At 39.2% G+C, this 23,517-nt stretch overlaps 1 protein-coding gene across 2 annotated transcripts in view; it reads left to right on the top strand.

Annotated features, from left to right (window-relative positions):
• Window positions 1-2,730: 2,730 nt before the first annotated feature.
• The window catches only part of TMEM236 (transmembrane protein 236), a 51,764-nt gene continuing 30,977 nt past the window's right edge, over window positions 2,731-23,517 (top strand). Inside the window, exons 1-2 of one of the 2 annotated variants that reach the window (XR_004317449.1) lie at window positions 2,731-2,790; window positions 20,220-21,970. Coding sequence is in view for 1 of the 2 variants with exons in the window: in XM_006192294.2 (XP_006192356.2) it covers window positions 21,066-21,337 (272 nt within the window). In the remaining variant the exon portion in view is untranslated. Of the gene's footprint in view, window positions 2,791-17,275; window positions 18,230-20,219; window positions 21,971-23,517 lie in introns of those variants that run through there. The other variant, XM_006192294.2, reaches the window with a different exon arrangement.

Raw genomic sequence — 23,517 nt, 5'->3', positions numbered from 1 at the left:
TTGAAATCAACTTAAGAGAAACCTGAATGTTGGTGGTTTCTAGCAGATAACTCCTGTATGTTAGACTTGAGTTGTTATAATTTTGATTACCTGGAGCTTGTAACAGAACAGTGAATTCTGCTGTCATGCACATATGTGTTCTAAAAATCACTGTGCTTTGCATAACTGCACAATAAAAAGGTCTTAGGGTTTATGGGGAAAACCAGTTAGAGGTACAGCATTCCAAATCTTCAGCGGTGACATAATTAAGAATAAAGATAGGAACCTAATAAAAACAGCACTGGTTTACATGTTAAATGGTTTACAAATACATGAACATTATAATAAATATGGCACTTTACCTCGAACAAGACCTGAAGCGAGCCTGTGGAAGTAGGTGTGGGAAGAGTTGTATTTATGAGTGAAGGTGAAAGTTGGGCGGAGGAGCTGCTGGAGTCCGAGGGTAGGTTGTGACACCAGACCTGGGTGAGTGTGACTCAGCCTCGGCGAACTGAGGGCGCTCGTGTGCACGCATGTGTGTTCCCATGCAGCTCAGTTTCGCTGGGTGCAGTTTTCTGCATTTCTCCCTGTTTCTCCTGGACAGTCACACATAAGCTACCCAAAATTTGCATTTTGCTCACGTTGTTCCCTAGTGTATCATCTCCTGCAACAAGTTTTTGTTTTCCAAACAGTCATATCAAAACTGACTCTCAGAGTCATTTAGAGATGGAGAATAAGTGACTAGTCACCATTTATTTCTAACTTAAAAAAATCCTTTTATATACGGTTTTAAGTGATTGATAAGAATTATGGATATCCAGGATAGAAAACTCTCTCCCCCCTTACCAGATCAGAAAGTGTCCCAGTGGAGCTTGTGAGCACATTCAGATTCAAAGAATTACGTGTTTTGCTTACATGCAGTCTGTGAAATTATATACCCTATGATCCTGCCTTCTCCCTCCAAAGAGAAAGAAAAGAGGGAAATTAAGGAAAACATTGTTTTCTGAGTTAAGTGGGCACAGTCATCATGCCATTATTTTCACTGATTTTTTTTAACTTGATTTGTCCTGCAGTTGGTTGATTCTTGAGTGTATGCCAAGTTTTCAAAGTTTATTAACATTTCGAAGCACTAAGTATAGCAGGTATTTATTTAAATATTTTAAATACCTTTACAAATCAAAATATAAATATAGGTTATTTACAAGTTCATTTTATATCAACAGATTTATCTGTTTTTTTTTTTTTTTTTTTTTTCCCGGACAGAATTACTCTGTTTCTAAAGCATGGTGTGCCAGTGAGTGAATCTTCCTAGGAGTGAGGTTATCTGGATCAGGCACGTCTTCTATAATGGTTTATTGCATTAACTTTTCCTGGTCCTCAGTTTGATCATCAGTAAAATGAGAGAATTATATCTCTTAAATTCTGTTCTAGCTATCGTATCTCCAGGTAATGTTAAAAACAATCAATTTAATCTTACTTTTTGAATAAGCACTGGTGTTCTTCCATGAGAACTCTTAAGTGCTTTTCACATAACTCATTTAAACTAGGGCGATGTTGGAGGTGAGGAACCTTGAGAGTTCGGTGATTTGCTCAAGGTCATCCAGTTAGATGGTGACATAGCTCAGGCTCAAACCTAGGTAAAGTTTGTCCTCTTACCCATCAGCTTGTCATTGACACACTGGTTCACTGTGTACCGTGTGGGAACTCTGGAACCTCGGAGAATGAGGCAGGTCTCTGCTCTCCAAATTCTTCACACTAAGGGAGAATTTTGTACTCTGTGTGTATGTGTGTGTATCCCACGGAAGGACTCCAAGATAAACATTTGTAAGAATACCTCATTAGAATGTAAAAACACATTTTCAAGTAATTGGTGCCAGGTTTCTAGCGTCTTATTTAAGACTTAGGCTTAAACTGCCCCGTTCTAATCTGGTGGTAAACCGGGTGAGACTCTTTCAGGGAACTATGGAGACATGATGGCCAAATGGCCTACTTATTTGATACCTAAGATTAATAAAATTACATATAGAAATTGAAGTAGTTATATTGAATCAATTACCTAAAAAGTTTTTAGTCAACCCAAATCCCCTGTATGTATGTTACTATGAGCATCTTGAGGATACTAATGGAATCTTTCATCTTTGTATTGTATTGCACCTAGAAGAATATTTTTTCCGTTGTATTTACTTAAGTGTTGAGTGAATGAGAAATTCAGTTTCACAGCCTGCAAGATAATTTTGCAGAGAGCTCTGTGTGTCTGTCAGCGGCCTGCCAGAAAGTCGAGTTACACTCCGGAGGTCAACTGAACAGGCTTTTGTAAAGAACTACTTACTGAAGACGAAGGGGACAAAGGATGCTGAGGCATCCTCTACTGTCACGACCCCTAACTCAAAAGGGACGAGTGTCCACAGCAACGCATGGACCCCAGTGAGAGCTAGACTGGCACAGTGGGCGGGACAGATGGACAAGGACAGTGAGTACCCTGGTGTCTCCTGCTGCCCTCTGATCTCCTGCCAGTCCTCTCGTTGGCTGAACCCAACTGGAATACAGAATGATGGCAATTATATCTTGCAGTAGGGGGACAAATGCAGGATGGCCATCCTGCTAGAAACATATCTGGATTTGTCTTAGTCCATTAAGGTGCTATAACAGAATACCACATTCTGGGTGACTTATAAATAACAAGTTTATTTCTCACAGTTCTAGAAGCTGGGAAGTCCAAGGTCAACTTGCTGGCAGATTCAGTTTGTGAGGGCCTGCTTCCTGGGTCATAGCTGTCTTCTCACTGTAACCTCAAATGGCAGAAGGAAGGAGGTAGGCTGCTCCTTGGGGTCTCTTATAAGGGTGCTAATCCCATTCATGAGAGCTCTGCCCTCATGACCTAAACACCTCCCAAAGACTCCACCTCCAGACACCATCACACTGGGGGTTAGAATTTCAATGTGGGTCTTGCTGGGAGATAAGCATTCCATCTATAGCATGATTAAAGCATGCATTACCATTTAATGCAATTTGATTCACCACTTGGAAAAATACTAAATTTTCCCTCTATCATATTTTTTCCTCAGTACGTATCTTGTGAAAAGCCAAACCTATTCTAGGTGTTTTCCAGTTATTTGTTTGATATTCACCATTGCTAAGAATTTACATAAAGTATTGAATTTAAATTATCAGTAGGTGGTGCTGCTGAGATTGAATTCAGAAAAATCTATACGAGACGTTTAACTGAGGATTAGGATTCAGACAAGATTATTTGGGCAGCAATGTTACAGAGCCGTCAACTTCTGATTTACTGTTTTTCATGACATCTGAAAAACACTGATTTTTTAGAATTTTGATTTACTTAATATGTGGAATATATTCTGGATTTGCCCAACAAAGGAGCAGCAATGGGTGTATCTCCCCAGAATCTGAAGGATGGGCATGTTACAGAACATGTTCATAATTTCTGACATGCTATGCTGGTGGGTAACTGTTACCTTGTTCTAATTTACTTTTTGAAATACAAGCAATGAATCATAATGTGTATTAAGATTTTTTAAAGGATTCAATGTTAATTTCCTGGAGGAGAGAATTACAAGCAATTTAACAAGTACCTCAGGCGATCCTTGTGGTCACACTGGTTTGGACAACACTGACAATATGCAGCCTTCTTTTGGCTTAAGTTTCCTTATACACTTGGCCTGAGTTTTTACAAACAATCTGGGTCACAGTCACCTTTAAAAAGGTGAAGAAAGCTATGGATTGTCTCCCCAGGAAAATGCTCCCACCTAGAGTAGTACTCATAATTTCAGGTGCTTCTGAGAGACTTAGAGTCCATCTGCACAGCCTATCTTATGGACCTCTGCCCTGTAGAACCAGTTTAAACCTCAGCCCAGATACTAAGGCTCCCCCTCATCTTGGCCCCCCTCCAGTGACTGGCTCACCCCATCATTCCCATCATAGTCAGGAGCTGTGAAGGTAAATAGATTTCATAGATTATGTTCCTGAACACATGGAAGAATTAACATCAAAGAGCATGAATGGTTTCCTTACAGCCTATGTGAGTTCTTCAAAGTACAGGATAGAGTCTATTGAAGAAGTAACCTAGGTAGGATTTCATAGTTTGCAGCTTCCAGAACAACAACAACAAAAAAATGGTAAAGGGGATTGTGTTGGCTGTCAAGCCACTTTCTTCTGTTCTCAAGACAGGCCTCTTATCTTGAGCATCATTTTAGGGCCATGGGGTACCACAATGAAAGTTATTCTGGCATCTCTGTGATGAAGCATGGGGGCTGACATCAGCCCACTCCAGGCTTTTACCAAAACATCCGTTAGCATCACCAGGCCTGGATTCTACCAGCAGAGTTGTCAAGTCAAAGTTTTTATTATTGACATAATAGATTTGTCACTAGTCTGAATGAACTTAGCAGTCTGATACTGACTATAACATGTGATATGTTTAGAGTATTTTTATCACTACAGAGGAATGTGATATAGGCTAATTTAAATACCTTAAGTCAGATCCCAAAGAGATGTTAAAAATAGAAGTCATACCTGGGCCATTACCTCTGTGGTGGTGATTTAACCCAACTATATTTTGTTTACTTCTGTATTTCTTACAGTGGTTAACTAGCTGTTATTGTGAAATTGGTTTGTCCAAGCTTAAGTAATATAGGGGGGAAAAAAACATCAGTCACATTAAGTGTCAAGACAGTTTTTAAAAACACATGCAGACAATTTTAAGATGTAAACAAACAGGAAGAAGAAGATGTGGTATATTTATACAATGGAATACTATTCAGCCATAAAAACCAACAACATAATGCCATTTGCAGCAACATGGATTTTCCTGGAGAATGTCATTCTAAGTGAAGTAAGCCAAAAAGAGAAAGAAAAATACCATATGATACCGCTCATATGTGGAATCTAAAAAAAAAAAAAAAAAAAAAACCATAAATACAAAACAGAAACAGACTCATAGACACAGAGTACAAACTTGTGGTTGCCAAGGGAGTGGGGAGTGGGAAGGGACAGACTGGAATTTAAAAATGTAGAATTGATAAACAAGATTATACTGTATAGCACAGGGAAATATTTACAAGATCTTACAGTAGCTCACAGCAAAAAAAAATATGACAATGAATATATGTATGTTCATGTATAACTGAAAAATTGTGCTCTACACTGGAATTTGACACATTGTAAAATGACTATAACTCAATAAAAAAAGTTAAAAAAAGATGTAAACATAGTTCTTTGTATGTATGAAATTTTATTTCTTTGATTCCCATTGTCTCATTTTAGCAATAGCCTAAAGTTGAAAATGGAATTCAGCAGATACTTGAGCACCAGTGGGTTCTAACAATGACTAAGTGGACAGAAAAATGTTGGCATAGCAGGCCTGACTACATCTTTTGGAAGTCCTGTTTACAATGTTGGCCCTTGGCTGGCATTTGGGAATTTGGATTTGGGGAGGCTTCCCAGTATTTCCAGAACTGGTAAGAGTGACTCACTAGGCCTAAACTATTTGCACAAATGATGTGGTTTAATACTGAACACCTGCTTGCTTTCTGAGAGTGTGGAATTCGGGGGCATACAGGTAAAGAGTTCCTACATGATTAGCTCCCAATAAAAGCCCCAGGCACTAAGTCTAATGAGCTTTCTTGGTGCAACATTTCACACGCATTGTCACAACTTGTTGCTGGGGGAATTAAACAGGTCCTGTGTGACTCTGGACAGAGGACTCTTAGAAGCGTGTACCAGGTTTCCCCAGGACTTCCCCCACCTGCTTTTCCCCTTTGCTGGTTTTGCTTCAGGTCCTTTTGGTGTAGTAAATTATAGCCATGAGTACAGTATGCTGAGCCCTGTGAGTCTTCCTAGTGAATCATCAAACCTGTGGGTGGAATTGGGGTCCCTCCAACACAGCAGGATACTGTCACTGCCTTTAAGGAGGTCACAAATGTGTAAGGAAATAAAACGTGCATTTAAAACCACATGAGGTAGAATTTCATAAGGCATTAAGTACTGTAAGAAGAGATAAGGGCTAATACTGCAACTGGAGAATTAGATATAGGCTTGAGTCATTTCCGTGTTATGGAGCAAAATTTTTTCCTCAGCTATTGAAGTAAGAATTGGTACACATAATTAAAGTATACCATTTTGTGAGTTTGGATGCGTGTATATACCATCACCACAATCAAGATAATAAACATATCCGTCACCTCCAAAAGTTTCCATGTGTCCCTTTTGTTTTTGTGGTAAGGATGCTTAACATGAGATTCACCCTCTTAACAAATTTTTAAATGCACACTACTTTATTATTAACTATCAGCACAATGTTTTACAGTGAATCTCTGGAACTTACACATCTTGTATAACTGACTTGATACCCATTAAACAACAACTCCCCATGTCTCCCTCCATCTCTTGGTAACCACCATTATATTGTCTACTCTACGTTTGACTATTTTCAATTTCTCATATAAGAGAAATCACACAGTATTTGTCCTTCTGTGACTGACTTATTTCACTTACCATGTCTTCTAGGTTGTTGCAAAGAGTAGGATTTCCTTTTTTAAAGCAGAATAATAATTCCATTGTATGTATATACCACAATTTCCATGTCCATTTATTTGCTGGACATTTGAATTATTTTCGTTTCTTGGCTGCTGTGAATAAGGTTGCAGTGAATGTGGACATACAGATAGCTCTCTAAGATGATTTTATTTCCTTTGGGTATATACCCAGAAGTGAGATTGCTGGATCTTATGGTATTTCTATTTCTAATATTTTGAGAAAGCTTCACTATTTTCCATATCGGCTATACCATTTTACATTCCCACCTAAAGTATACAACAAAGATTCCAGTTTCTCCATATCCATCCTCACCAACTCTTATCTTTTATATATATATATATATATATATAAAAGCCATCTCAACAGGTGTTGTTATAGATTATAGAGGAAAAAAATTTTTTTCACCAATGAGTATGATGTTAGCTGTGGGTTTTGCACATATGGCCTTTATTGTGTTGAGATAAGTACATTCTATACTTTTTTTTTTCCTGAAAGTGTCATGAAATATTTTTGGACAAAGGTGCTGTCAGTTTCTCTCTTCAGGTCTATGTATACTTTGCTTTATATATTTAAGTGCCTCATTGATGGGTGCATATATCTTTATAATTGTTATATCTTCCTTTTGAATTTACTCCTTTATCATTATATAATAAACTTTGCCTCTAGTGAATTTTTTTTAACTTTTTAAAAAATTGAAATAGAGTCAGTTTACAATGTTGTGTCAATTTCTGGTGTACAGCACAATGCTTCAGTTATACATGAATATATGTATATTCATTTTCATTCTTTTTTCTCCATAAGCTGAAAAGATACCGAATACAGTTCCCTGTGCTATATAGTATAAACTTGTTTATCTATCTAGTGAGTTTTTGACTTAAAGTCTGTTCTGTTGGATGTAAGTATAGTTCCTCTGCTCTTTTGATTATCATTTGCATGAAATACCTTTTCCCATCCCTTAATTTTCACCCTCTGTCCTTAAATCTAAAGTGAGGCTTTTATAGATTCATTTAGCCACTCTATATCTTTTTTGACTGATAATTTTGATTTATTTATATTTAAAGTGATTATTGATAGGTACAGACATACTGTTGCCTATTTATGAACTCTGTCTGTTTTGTAGTTCTCTTATTCCTTCTTCTCTTGATGTTTTTCTTTGTGGTTTTATGATTTTTTGTGGTGGTATGTTTTGTCTTTTCTCTTTATTGTGTATCTACTATAAGTTTATCTTTGTGGTTACCACAAGGCTTGCATTGGAACTCTTATAGTTAGAACAGTTTTGTTTTTTTTTTTAAGCTGTTAACGACTTAACTTCAGTCACAAACAAAAGCTCTACACCTTTACCCTCTGGCACTTTATGAGAGTTTCTTTTCATATTGTGCATACATTACCATATTTCTGTGGTTATCATTATTCTTAATATTTTTGTCTTGCAACCTATATATTTGCATTAAAAGTGACTTACACTGAAATAGTACAATATTTCTTTATGTATTTAAAATATCATTTTTAAATTGAACTACAGTTGATGTATATTATATGTTACAGGTATATAATGTAGCGATTCACAATTTTTTAAGGTTATACTCCATTTATAGTTATTACAAAATATTGGTTATATTCCCCATGTTGTACAATACATCCTTGTAGCTTATTTTATACCTGATAGTTTATATCTCTTAATCCTTCACCTCCATCTTGCCCCTCCCCCTTCCTTTCTCCCCACTGATAACCACTGGATCCTTCTTTACATCTGTGAGAAGGTTTCTTTTTTGTTGTAGTCACTAGTTTGTTGTATTTTTTTAGTTTCCACATGTAAATGATATATTAAATATTTGTCTTTCTCTGTCTGACTTATTTCACTTAGCATAAGGCCCTCCTAGTTCATCCATGCTGTCACCAGAAGTTAATACAGCATTTTAAATCAACTGTACTTCAATTAAAAAGCAAACAAACAACCTATTTAAAATGTGGGCAGAAGAATTGAACAGACATTTTTCTAAAAGGAAACGCAGATGGCCAACAGGAATAGGAAAAGTTGCTCAACATCACAAGTATCAGGGAAATGCAAATCAGAATCACAATGAGATTATCATCTCACATCTGTCAGAAGAGCCATCATCAATAAGAACACAAGTAACAGATGTTGGCAAGGATGTAGAGGAAACGGAACCCTTGTACACTGTTGGTGGGAATGTAAATGGGTGCAGCCACTATGGAAAGCAATATGGAGGTTTCTCAAAAACCTAAAAATAGAACCACCATATGGCCCAGCAATTCCACTATTGGGCATATATCTGAGAAAAACAAAAACATTAATTCAAAAAGGTACATACACCTTACTATTAACAGCAATATTATTTATAATTGCCAAGATATGGAAGCATCCTAAGTGCACATCAATAGATGAATGGATAAAGAAGATGCAGCATATATATATAATGGAATACAACTCATCCATAAAAAAGGATATTATGCCATTTGCAGCCCTTCATTCACTTTTTAACTTCAAAAACCAGAATTTTATAACTGTTATAAACATTTCCTTTGCATCAAAAACAACTTTATAAATAAACTTAATGGAGGATGTTACTTATACTCTGAAAATTATAAAACATTGATGAAGGACCTCTGAAGATGATACAAAGAAATGGAAAGATATCTTGTGCTCTTGGATTGGAAGAATCCACATTATCAAAATGGCCGTACTACTCTAAGCAATCTACAGATCCAACGCAACCGTGTCAAAATACTCATGACATTTTTCACAGAACTAGAACAATTCCAAAATTTACATGGAACGACAAAAGACCCTGAATTGCCAAAGCAATTTATTGTAGGTCTTTTTTTCCCCTCTTTGTTCTTGTGCTTTGACTAGAGAGGTTCCTTTAACATTTGTTGTAAAGCTGGTTTGGTGGTGCTGAATTCTTTGGGCTTTTGTTTATCTGTGAAGCTTTTGATTTCTCCAGCAAATCTGAACTAGATCCTTGCTGGGCAGAGTATTCTTGGTTGTAAGTTTTTCCTTTTCATCACATTTAATGTATCATGCCATTCCTTTCTGGCCTGCAGAGTTTCTACTGAAAAACCAACTGATAACCTTATGGGAGTTCCCTTGTATGTTATTTGTTGCTTTTCTCTTTCTGATTTTAATACTTTCTGCTTATCTTTAATTTTGGTCAAGTTGATGACTATGTGCCTTGGTGTGTTCCTCTTTGGACTGATCCTTTGTGGAACTCTCTGTACTTCCTGGACTTGGGTGACTATTTTCTTTCCCAAGTTGGGGAAGTTTTTGGTTATTTATCTCTTCAAAATTTTTCTCAGGCCTTTTCTTCTCTTTCTGGGACCCCTATAATGTAAACATTAGTGATCTTCATGTTGTCCCAGAGTTCTCTTAAACCATCCTCATTTCTTTTGATTCTTTTTTCTGTTCTGCAGTAGTGATTTCTAATAATCTGTCTTCTAGGTAACTGATCTTCTACATCATTTAGTCTATTCTTGGTTCCTTCTAGTGTGTTATTCATTTCAGTAATTTTATTCTTCAATAATGTTTAAGTATTCTTTATATTTTCCAATTCTGCTAAAAACTTCACTCAGTGCATTTGTACTTCTCTTGAGTTCTCTAAACATCTTCACCATCATTACTTTAAACTCTTTTCTCAAATAAATTGCCAAAATAAATTGCCTATCTCCTTATCACTTTCTTTTTCTGGGATTTTATCTTGTGCCTGGGCCTGGGAGATATTCCTCCCCTGCCTCATATTGTCTGTCTTTCCATTTGTATTTTAAGGTAGGTTAGTTACATTTCTCGACCTTGGAGAGGTGGCCCTCTGTGGGAGACGTCCTATGTGTCCCAGCAGTACACTCTCTTGTCACCCAAGGGCTGGGGTCCAGCCGGTCCCAGGGTAGAGTCTGGCCTGTGTTTGTGGATTCCTTCCAAAGGCTTTGAGATTGTTGTTTTCTTATTTCTGGTATCTGCCCCCTGGTGGATGAGGCTGGGCAAGATGCTTGTGCAGTTTTCCTGGCAGGAGGAGTCGGTGCCTGCCCACTGCTGGGTGAAGCCTGGTCCTGGACCTCTGGTGGGTAGGGCCACGTCTAGAGATGTTTGTGACTCAGGAAGTCTGCTGATGGGTGGGACTGTGTTCACACCCAGTATGTTGCTCGGCCTGAGGCTTCCCAGCCCTTAAACCTACAGCCTGTTGGGTGGGGCTAGGTGTTTGTGCCAATGATCCAATCAAGATGTCAGCTTCCAGGAAAGCTTATGTAGATGAACACTCCTGGAATGCCTGCCACCAGATTTTATGTCCCCTCAGTGAGCCACTGCTATCCCCTACCTCCTGAGAAGACCCTCCAAAAACCAGCAGGTAGGTAAGTCCCAGGTTCCTATGAAATCACTCCCTCTGCCCCTGGACCTGGCGTAGGTGAGATTCTGTGTATGCTTCCCAAGAGAGTGAAATCTCTGTTTCCCCCAGCCCTGTGGGGATCTTGGATTTAAGCCCCACTGGCCTTCAAAATCAGATGTCCTGGGGTCTCCTCTTCCAAATGCCGGAGCCCTGGGCTGGGGAGCCCACCTTGGGGGTATGGGGCCTGATTTTATTGTGAGTGCACCCCTCCTACCATCCCGCTGTGGTTGCTTCTTTATGTTTCCAGTTGAAGAAGATCTTTTTTGCTAGGTTCTAGTCTTTTATTTTCAATGGTGGTTTTGCAGTCAGTTGTGGTTTTGCTGTAGTCTCAAGGAGAGGTGAGCTCGTGGTCCTGCTGCTCCACCTTCTTGACCAGAAAATCTAACCATTTGACTATTTGAAATAGTACAATATTCTGTATATATTTGCCTATATATCTCTACTGGTGAGATTTGTACTTTTATATGATTTTGTGTTGCAGTTTAACATCTACTCATTTCAACTTGAAGAATTCCCTTTAGCACTTCTTGTTATGACAGATCTTGTGGGGACAAACTCCTTTTGTTTTGTTTGTCTGGGAAAGTATCTCCTTAATTTTTGATGGACAGTTTTGCCAGGTCTAGTATTCTTGGTTAGCAGTTTTTTTTGTTTGTTTGTTTGTTCTTATTTTTGTTTTCTTTCAGTACTTCAGATACATCATTACACTTTCTTCTGGCCCACAAGGTTTCTGATGCAAAATCTACTGTTAAACTTATGGGGATTCTCTTCTATGTGTTGAGTCTTGTACTCTTGCTACTTACAAAATTGTTTTGTCTTTGACTTTTGATAGTTTAATTATGATGTGTTGTAATTACGACGTGTCTTAGAGCAGACCTCTTTAGGATTCAACGTGCCTGCCTATAGACTGTCACAATGTCTGTTTCCTGCCCCAGATCTGGAAAATTTTTCAGCCATTATTTCTTTATATAAACTTTCCATCCTTTTTTCCTCTCTTCTCCTCTGGAGCTTCCACATTGTTTCACTTTATATGTCCTACAGAGCTCGTGGCTTTTCTTCACTCTTGAAAAAATTTTGTTTTTTCTGACCAGATAATTTCAAATGATGTCTTTCTGTTGACTCATTCTTACTCATTCTTTCTTTCTCTGCTTGATAGAGTCTGCTGTTGAAGCTCTTTCTTGAATTTTTCAGTGCAGTCATTGTGTTACTCAGTTCTAGGATTTGAGGGGGAGGTTATGTTTTCTGTGTTTCTTAGTTGAACTCATTTTCTCACCTTTATTGAGGTATAGTTGGGATACAGTTTTTCCTAGTTTCATTGGGAAATAATACAACATTGTAAGTTTAAGGTATATAATATGATGATTTGATACATGTATGCATATTGTAAAATGAATGATTGCCACAATGAATTTGATTAGCACCTTCATCACCTCACATAATTACCATTTTTTGTTGTTGTTGTGGTAACACCTAAGATGCACTTTCTTAGCAACCTTCAAGTATGTACCACAGTATTGTTAACTATAGTCACCATGTGGTGCATTAGATCCCCAGAACTTATTCATCATCTGACTGGAAATTTGTACCCTTTGATCAGCATCTCCTCATTTTCCCTAACCCTCAGCCTGTGGAAACTACCATTCTAGACTGTATTCTATGAATTAGGCTTTTTTAGGTTCTATAATACAAATGAGGACATATATTATTTCTCTTTCTCTGTCTGCCTTATTTCACTTGGCATAATGCTTTCAAGGTCCATCCACGTTGTTGTAAAAGTCAGACTTTTCTTTTTTCATGGTTGAATAATATTCCATTGTATATCTGTATCACATATTCTTTATTCATTCACCTGTTGTTGGAGACACTTAGTTTGCTTCCATGTCTTGGCTATTGTGAGTAATGCTGCAGGGAAAGCAGAAGGGCAAGTATTTCTTTGAGATAGTGATTTCTTTTTTTTTTTTTTTTTGGATATATACACCCAGAAGTGGGCCTCCTAGGCAGTGCCCTGGATGCCGGGAAAGATACACACCTTCGTCTCTCTTTTCTCCACTAGAGACATCATGGACCAAGAGGGATCCTTCTTGTTGCTGTGCTGTGCTGTGCTGGCCGGGGGGACGGGCAATGCAAAATGAAACTCTTCTTCTTATCCTTTCTCATGTGATTTTTCTCAGTTTTCACGCTCTGCCAGGGTACTGAACCTCTTCACTGGGTTCTGGAATTCTCACAAAGGCGTTCTTGTCCATGGAGAGTTGCTAAATTGGTGTTTCCGTTGGGAGACTAGGGCTGGGGACTTCTCATTCCACCATCTTGCTGATGTCCCACCTTGGGGGAAATTTAAAAGTATATTCTATTAAGACCTTGGAAGAGTATTGCATTTCTCTAGCTAAACCAGTTTATTGAGCTAGAGAATGTTCCTGCTTTTATTCAGGAAACTTAACCTGAACCTCTAGGTTGACCATGTACCTCTCCTCTTTGCACCCATGATGACTTGAACATACATCTCTCATTGCACTTGTATTGAAATTATTTACAGCTATGTCTGTCTCTTCAACCAGGTAGCAAGCTTGTAAGGGCAGAGAGCATGTCTTGGTCATCTTTGTATCCCTTCATTAGCATAGTAGCCTAGAGAGTCCACTCAGTTCACTTGTGAATTCATTCCATCACTTACTCATTCACTGAATAATGATTGAGTTCTTACTATGTACCAAGCATGCGTATATAACAGAGATCAAAATTGGTTAAAATTTTGAGAGAGAAATGTGGTGGGTGATAAGGCCTTGAAAATTCTGATAAAGCCTTGGGCTTTTACCCTAAATGAGATGGGAAGCCAGTGGGGGTCTTTTGATAGAGATGAGATAAGCTGATTTATTTCATTAACTGTTTTATCAGACTAAATGGGCCAAATGTACATAGCACAAGATGATGTATTAATCATGTACCTTAAAGTCTAAGTGGTAATTTAGATCAGAAGATTCCCAAACCCACTATATCTTTAAAAATGTCCACTTAAAAACTGTGATCAAAACAAACCCAAACAAATCTACATCGTGCAGTGTACTTAGGGAACACTACATTTAGGCAAATCGCTTGGAGATTTGGTCAAGCTACGTTAACCAAAATAATTGGATAATTATCATTTCTGTATACTTTGTGAGGATATGGGTATGTCCACTAGCATTGTTTTCAAGTTATTTTATCTTAAGTAAGGAACAGTTGGACAGCTGCCAAGTTATCATCATGTACTTAACTGTGAAGAGTTGGGAAATTCGGGTTAAATCATTCTGGTGAACTTTGGGTTGAAAATACACTTATTAATTAGGGCTATATCTACACTTAGATGGATTTTATTTCTTTGCTTAAATTTGTCACTTTGGAATACTGAAAGACCAACTAGATTATTGTAATCCCTTAAAAAATAAAACCTGAGCAATTGTAAAGAATGAAGTAATTTCCTGTTTTCTTTAAATTTCTGATTCTTAGCTCCCATTTGTATACCACTACACAATTTGTGTGATGATTATATAGTGGAGTGGGAAGTTTTAATTTTCCCTCTCTTTCTTCCTTTCTTCCTTCCTTGCTTCCTTCCTTCCTTCCTTCATTCCTGTCTGAGATCTGGACAAATATAATAGAAAAACATATTACAAGAGAGCACCATTTTTTAAACTAAGTTATATTCAGTTTACAATGTTGCATCAATTTCTGGTGTACAGCACAATTTTTCAGTCATACATGAATATACATATATTCATTTTCATATTCTTTTCCACCATGATCTTGTATATATTTCCCCTTGTGAGCACCATTATTTTTAAACAGTGAGGACATTCCATACATTTTGTTAATTTCAAGAATAGAGTCACTAGATAAATACTGGATAATAAAAGGGTACAACAGTGGATATGCTATCATCTTTGCTCTTACAAAGTTGCTTATTTATAAATAGCCAGAGAGATGAAACTAATCCTTTTCCTATAATATAAATTTCGTGCAGTTTGGACTCTGACAGGATAACAGTGGTAAGAAGGGACATATATCAGATGGTGACATAATCTGAGTTCACTTCAGGTGGTTTATTTGATGACATCTTCTCATGAGCATCAGGAATGTATTTTGGAAATACTCTTTGGAAATTATAAATAATTAGCAAATTAGATGCAGGGACACGCTTTTGCCTCTTCCGTGTGCTCTCCTTAGATCCAGCTTGATCCCGAGAGCAGTTTCATTGCCACCAGCTCCTGCCTTTTTGCACATCAACAGCACACGATCACAGGAAACAAACCGCGGATATGCCAGAACATTCCTGGAAGTTTGTACATTTTGTTTCACAGAATAAAACACTGAAAACAATGAACAAACCTTGAGATACCAAATGATCTTACTAACAATTTAAGAGACTTTCAATTTTTGACTTCCTGCCTGCAGGAAGGAAATGACAGTTGGAAGTGTGGAGAACAGGTGTTACCCTGGACAGTGTGATATCTTCTGCTTACTAAAATAAAAAACACTGCATCAGCACTCCTACATGGAAGTGAATTCTAACCACAAGACTCAGTCTTTCCACCACAGACCCAGCTTCAGAAAACCAAATCTGTTTCCTACCAGGAAGTTGTTAAACCCAGCATTAAAAAGCAGACTCAGGGGCAGAGTTCTTCGAATCAGTCTTGGACAGATCCAAGTAAAGAATGTGGATGGTTTGAAAATGTCTCCCTCCCTGTCCTTCTAATTACTGGCAGTGCAGTTGCATGGCAGACTCGTCAGGGGACTTAGATGGGAAAGACTCAGGATTGGCATAAATTGCTCCCAGCTGAAGGGTAGGTGATTCTAAACCATCTCTCAATCCCTTTGTCTTCATCTTTGAGTCAGAGATCTGGCATTATTTCCTCCCAGGAGATGAATGTGGGCATAATGTCATTCTTCATCTTTGGCAAGCTAACTAGTTGCTCTGTCTCTCATGAAGGAACCTTCCCTGTGTCCCAATCTGTTATGGAAAGTTTAGACAAATGATATTTTGGAAGGGCTGAGGACCCTGAAATAATTGAAGGCTATGCCTTGGGCTAGACAAATACCAGACCGTCCTCTCCAGCCTCCTTCATTAGTGGTTCAAATCCATTATGGAATACGCATTCTTGAGGGCACATGGGTCGGAAAAGTTCGGGGAAGATACTGTAGCACTGAAATCTGTAAAGTCATTGTAAATGCTTGCAGGAGGCATAAAATGCATTGTGAGATTAAGAAACTCTGCAATAGCCAAGGCGCTTTGTCCTTGGAACCATGGCTCTGGAGGAAGGAGACATTGTGGCTGCAATTGGGACCGTGCAAGGAAATTGAAACCCATGGGCCGAGTGCACAGATTGTACTGGGACAGGTGGTACACGATTTCTCCTTCTGAGAGGTCAGTGTAAGAGACCGCATTCCCGTGGAATGAAAGACAAGTTAACCACAGCCTGGCGCATTCCTCCTGCCACCGGCCACTTCTCTTACCCTTCACCTGTTTATTCATTCCTGCCCCGCGTGTATATTAAGGGCCTATTATGTGCCCAGCACTGTGCTGAGAAGTGATGGTACAAAGATGGTCTCTGCTTTCAAGGAGCTTGTGGTTTTACAGGAGACCCCAGTCTGCAGGCACCACAGGGAGGATTCAAAAGGTGTTTCACATGAAGGAGGAGATTCTTGCTCCTCCCTCGGAGAAGGAGCCAAGGAAAGGCTTCAGGGGAGAAAACCCTTAATCTGGGGCTGAAGGGGGAAGGCCTTCTTCTTCGCACTCTCCTGTGAGATCAGGAGAAGACATTCACCCTCAACCCCAACTGCCCAGCCAGAAGACGGTCCCTCAGGGCATCCCCGTCTCCTGCTTGCCTCTGGCCATCTCCCTGCTCTTCAGTACAGCCACTGAGGCGCTAGGTGGCTTTGGTTTCTGTTTGGAAGTGAGGGAACAGAAATTCATGGAGGAAAGATTTTTTTTTTTTTAAACAGAGCAACAAAGTTTTTATTAAGCTGGAACCTCTTTGTTTCATTGACTTTTATTAGTCTAAAATTATCTTCTAATTTTTATGCTTGTGAAATATTCCAACTATGCCAATATTAATTTTTTAAAACCCATGAAAACTCCTGCACCTCACCGCACCCATTCCCCGGGGATAACGCTGTTAACAGTTTGATGAGTACCTTTCTGAATTTTTAACTTAAATTTAAATCTACAACTACGATATTTTACAACAAAAATCCAGTGCTTCTCTCTCCCACCACTCTCCCCAACTCACTGCATCATGAAAATTCTTAGAACTATTTTTCAAATGTAATTACACAGAGAAGACTGCTGTAACAATATATAGATACTGTTTTGAGTCAATAAAAAGCACAGGCCCAAATTCACCTTTTCTGAGAAGATCATCTCTCTGATCAACTGTACTTTGATTTTTTTTTAATCCTCTTCTCCGAATCATCCAGTACATAAATGTTTTTGTATGATATTTGGCCTCTGCTCTAAAACGTATTCCTTTGTCTTATCCCCAAGCCCTTTTGGTCTCCAGGGACAAAGACCTCGTTTTGTAAGAATACAGGTGAGCTGGGGACTGGTCTTTCTTGGTGGGCGTCCATCTGTTGATCTGTTCCATTGCCTCACTCTCTGGATTGGCCCCCTTGGTCTGCTCATTCTTCTGTCCCCTCACTATTTGGCTTCCATTTGTTCGTTCATTCATTCATTCTTCCCTCATTCGGGTGTTCACTCAATCATTACGGAGTTCAACAACATGCCAGGGGTAGTTCTAGCACAGTTTGAGTCACTCTGATCCTGACTCAAAATCATGGCCTCTTTGAATTCCACTTATCAAAGTCTCCCCCGTATTTCTTACTTCAAATTCCTGAGGGTGAAGAAGTGGTTGGCCCAGGTTATGCCAGACCATACTAGATGGCTGGACGTCCTGTGGCCCAGTGCCTGTTTGTCCAGATGTGGCTGGAGGAGGGGGATGGAGGACTGTGGACACGGTAGCCCTTCCCAGCCCTGACCTGTCCTGCTCATTCTGGACACGTTCTCAGGTCTGACCTGTATGTCTGTGTTGTGTCCCTAGAAGGCAGCCAATAGGACCATGTCTCTACCGTGATCTGCACAGTAAGCATTCAATGAACAAGGTTAACACGGTGACTCTTTCCTTTACATGGAGTTGCGCTCATTATGGGCAGAGGATGACAGGCATCACCTCCCTCCTGCTCAAAGAAAGCACAGCCAGTTACCCCAGCGTTCCAGGTGGTGGAGAACAGCAGGGAACATCACATGAATGCTTACACGCTTCGTGTTATCTTTGAAGGTAAAAGTGAAAAGAGATTGGGAACCAGAGGAAGATTATAGGTGAGAAATATAAAGTGAGTGTCAGTTTTAAATTTCCATACATGGAAATAAAAGTTGAGCATTTAAAATGGAATTATAGACTCAGCAAGAGTCCCTTTCCCTGAGAGCCAGGCTGTTTTTATTCAACCACTGTCTTCAAATGCTCAGGTCACAATCCCTATTAATACACAAAATTTGTGAAAGAAATTATAATGCACTGTAGTGCCAGATGACTCAGGTCTGAGCGTTGGAGGCTGAAATCTGATACGTCTCTAATATCATTTAAATAGAAATTTTGCTCAGGGATGATAAGGAGAATTGATGTCAATTAGATGATACTACAAATAGTTGGCAACAGAACCACTGCTCAGATGGTTTTCTGCCAAGCCTTTCATATTCTTGCCACCCTTCTTCCAAGTCTCTTCTTTCATTTGAGAGGACTTCTGCTCCACCGCAGTGGATTTGAAATTCAAGTTCAGATAGAGTAACTAGACAGCTCAAGGAAATGGCTAATTATCCTGCCACGGGAGGGTGGGAGGTGATAATCCTCAGAGCCATCCCTAGGATTCTAGGTGCATCTGGAGAGCCAGACGGCCACGGGGCCCCTTCTTTCTGCAAAGGGCCTTGGGAGAGAGGAGCTGAGAGAAATACTGGCTTGCATCAGTCAGACACCCGGCACAGGAGAGCCATCTGAAAAGGCAGGTAGGTAGGAAGGGGAGGAGTCAGGGTGGATGCAGGGGTCTCCCATCACTCCTGCACCATCTGATCCAGTGAGGCTCTCACCTCCAGTTCAGCCTCCTCTGTGGCTCCCAGGTGGCTTCCCTGCCTCTCAGTTAACACCACTGCCTGGCCTTCACACCAGCACTTTGTCTTTTTGCAAATGGTCAAGTGACTCCTCTGTTCAGAAAACATGTTTTCAGGAACCTCCTACACTGTTGGTGGGAATGTAATTTGGCTGCAGCCACTGTGGAAAACAATATGTAGATTCCTTAAAAAACTGAAAATAGAGTTATCATATGATCCAGCAATCCCACTCCTGGGCATATATCTGGAGGAAACTCTAATTCAAAAAGATACTGTATCCCAATGTTCATAGCAGCACTATTTACAATAGCCAAGGTGTGGAAGCAACCTCTATGTCCATTGACAGATGACTGGATGGAAGTTGTGGTATGTATATGCATAAAACAAAATACGACTCAGCCATAAAAAAAGAATGAAATAATGCCATTTGTAGCCACATGGATGGACCTAAGGTTGTCATTCTAAGTGAAGTAAGCCAGAAAGAGAAAGACAGATATCATAAGATATCACTCATATGTGAAGTCTAAAAAAATGACACAAGTGAACTTATTTACAAAATAGGAACAGACTCACAGACATAGAAAACAAAATATGGTTACCAGGGGCGAATGGTGGTGATGGCAGGGATAAATTGGGAGTTCGGGATTTGCAGATACAAACTACTATATATAGAATAGATAAACAGTAGGTTTATACTGTATAGCACAGGGAACTGTATTCAATATCTTGTAATAATCTATCATGAAAAAGATTATGAAAAGGAATATCTATGTATATACATATATATATATATATGTATAAAACTGAATCACCATGCTGTAAACCGGAAACTAACACAACACTGTACATCAACTATACTTCAATTAAAAAAAAGAAAAAAAGAAAACACCTTTTTAAATACACACACACACCCGCCAAATCCTTCATGGGATGTGGTCGTTCTGACCTAGCCAATTTTTCCAGCATCACTTTCCTCTATGTGCTGCCACACCAGACTCTCACCACTACTCCACCCTCCTTGCTTCTTTTTTTCCGCCTGAAATGTCACTGATGCCCCAGCATCTCTCCTCATTACCCCTATCCTTCCCACAGCCCAAAGAGGAAGTTCTGAGTGTTACCATCTCATTTAGGCTATGGTTCTGACCTCAGTTATTTTCTGTTCACAGGTTTGTTTCCTCCACGGACAGTGAGCATTTTCAGGGCAGGAACCTTCTGTCGCCCCTTCATTGTTGCACCCCAACACCCAGCAGAATGCTCATCGCAGGTGCTCCAAAGTGGTTTTCAAAGGAAGGATATTCATGGGATATTGCTGTCTTTTAAATATTAGATACCCTTTTGGACTGGGTATAGATGACTCTTAATGTGCTGATCCTGATAACAGGCTGCACATCGCCATGTTAGTTTACTGACCAGCAAAATAAAAATAACGTTAATCTGTGTTGCACAGCAATTAATGTGCAAGAACAAATAAATATTTCAAGCACCAGGAAGAAGCCTGGTTAGGAAGTTGGCAAAATGAATCCAAACTCCCTTTTCAAGCACTTTGAAGAAAACTGAGGGGTCCTTCTCCAAGATAAAAGACTCCGGTTTTAGGTACTTCTCTTTGTCTGAATTAGCTTAGATATAAAAATAGGGGATTGGATCATGTCTCTTCCTCTCCTTTAACTGTAAAATTATATTATTCCAATGGTTCTATTACATTTTTTTTTGGATTAGCAATAAAAACTACATTAAAAGACTCACTTTTACCAATGCTCCCAAGCGTGTTGTGAAGTTCAGTTGACTTCTAATAATGGATGTGCAAACACATTAAGTGGTACTTCCACTGTGGCTCTGTTTCTTTAAGAGACCTTGGTTGTTAAGCTGGAAGATCATTGAACCATATGAGGGTCAATAAAAGAATAAAAAGTCACTGGTTAGTGATTCGAGTACAAGGAACTTGATCCCAGCTCCGTATCTGTGTGTCCATATGCTGCTCACTGTCAGAGGGGAACCATTTGATCCCCAGGTGCATGCCCTTCCCCAGGATGGCTTCTGGAAAACTAGTCAAGTTCCTGGTTTTTGAGCTGCTTGAGTTTGCTGCCTTTTCCATCCCCATGCTCGTGATGATGGAACAGTTTGCCTCTGCTGATCAAAACACAAGGGATACACGGGACAGAACACATTATTGGCTGATTGTTTCCTGTTCGATTGCTTATGTAGCCTTAATGACTGTCTTGATATGGATTCCCGTGAAAGTTCTCTTGTTCAAGAAACGTCATCTTTACCAAAAAATCATAGGATGGTAAGTAGATTTCTTACAGAACTCCATGGATGCTTTCAAAGAGATTTTCTCATGTACTCTCTGTAAGGATGTGAGCACAGCACAACTGTACATAATGTGAGGTGAATTCGGAGTAATACACTATTTCTATAAATGCATTCATATTATGGTATCTTCCATATTTTTAATAGGGTCACTTTTACTGACTGATAATCACAAATTACCTGTGTTCATAAGAGGTAGCATGAATCAATGATGCCCTGAGTAGTAACTGCTGTAATAATTCCTCTGTATACTAAATTGCACAAAGTTATCACAGTTTATCTGCAGAAATCACAATTGCAAGATTATAATACAGAATTTTTCTTTTATGTAAAACTGAAAGCAATGTCTATGTTAAAATGTTTACATTGCATTATTTTGTAGCTCTGTGTCCTGTGACCATTCACCAATTGAGATTTTTAAGAAAACTGGTTCCTTTCTTAGATTTAAAAAAATAACGCTTTGCTATGTTGGTAAATTCTGTTAACCTGGTTGGGGGGAGGGTAAGTACTTCAATAATAATACAGAAATATTTTACATAAATCAAGATTTAATATGGATTGAACTAACAGTTTAGCTAATGACTGTATTGATCCATGTAAAGGTGTTGAGAATAAATGACTCTTATCCTTATATATTTTTCCTTTTAAATCTTCAGATCTGGTTCTTATTGTCTGGGATTTCTTTGGTTTTCTTTGATGAGTTAAATTTTTCTTTCATACTGATCTTTAAAGTTGAATAGCATAGAGCACCTGTGAAAAATGAGGAGCCGGGAATTTTAACCCAAGTCAGGGCAGAAATGTAAAAATGATAGATACAGCAATATAGCGAGAAATACTGTTGGAGGGTGCAGCCGGGGAAGGCTGAAGTGTGGCACTCAGGAAGTGCTCTTAGGTCCTGCTACCGGATGTGGCTCCCCAGCCTGGCCTGGGGACTTTCAGTTCCCTGAGGGCCCAGCTCCTGTGGGGTTTCTGGAAATGACCATGTGGTTGGCATTGCTTTCATTACTGGGGTTTATGGGTTTTCCAATTCTTGACCCAAAGCCTCAGGATCAGCTCAGGGTTGGGACTGGAGCTGAGTGAGCCCTTCATCCCTCACACCTACTAGGAGTTGCTTGGACTGTCCAAGACTCCTGGCCAGGCTGAAGAGTTTTGAGAAACTGGGGGAAAGGTCCACATGACTACAGGAGTAAACCAAGGGGAGGCTGGCTATACCAGCCCAGGAAGGTGCTTTTTCATCATTTTTTATATTGGCTCGAATCCCTAGGACCATAGGTCTGAATATCATTCAGGCAGTAAACCTTCCCATATCACTCATTGTTAACCATGTATTATTATTAAGCTACAATTGTCCCTTTACTGATCCCTGATTACGTGCTATAAAATTTATATATGAGTTTCATTTAACTCCATACCACCTGGTGAAGTATGTATTTTTTATGAGTTTATCATTATTATTCCCAAGAGGAAACTGATGATTAGAGAGGTTAAGAAACTTACCTGGTCAGCTGGCCAGTGAGTGAAAGGGCTGTACTTCGGACCTAGGCCTATCTGATTCCATAATTGGTACTTGTAACTCCTACCCTAAACCGCTTCTATGGGAGCAGTTGAAAGTATGGAAGAGAGTAGTTTTTCACTTCTCCTCCCTACTGTGTGTGTTGTTTGTCTGTTTGTTTGTTTTGTTTTGGTTCATCTGGCCCAGCTGCTCTTCTTTTGCTAAGGTATCTTGGGCTGTCACAACAAATGCATCTTTCAGTGATTTCTTTTGGGAGATAGTCTTCCAATCAATCTTTTGTTTCTGTTTGTGGGTGTGGCCAGCCATGAGCGCTCTGAATAGTTTTAGATAGATAACAGGTTATCTGTAATTTCAGTGAGACTGTGAAACTGTTCCCTTATGGCCTTATTCATCAACACTATCATATTGTTATCTCTCACTGGCCTAGAAGAAATTGTTCCTGGGTGCTATTCTGGGAGCTTTATGCATTCTGTGCTGTTAAACTTTATGCCAACCCAGTGAGGTATGTGCTAGTGTTCTCATTTTATAGATAAAGAAATAGAACTTGAAGAATGGTTAACTTTGTCAAGTGATAAAGCTAGTAAGCAGTGGAGCTGGGATTTGTGAGCCCAGGGGGGTCTGATTCTGTGCCGTTTCTTCTATTT

This window comes from Camelus ferus, chromosome 35, assembly GCF_009834535.1.
Source record: "Camelus ferus isolate YT-003-E chromosome 35, BCGSAC_Cfer_1.0, whole genome shotgun sequence".
Taxonomy (NCBI): domain Eukaryota; kingdom Metazoa; phylum Chordata; class Mammalia; order Artiodactyla; family Camelidae; genus Camelus; species Camelus ferus.
This window is presented reverse-complemented; position numbering and strand designations above follow the sequence as displayed.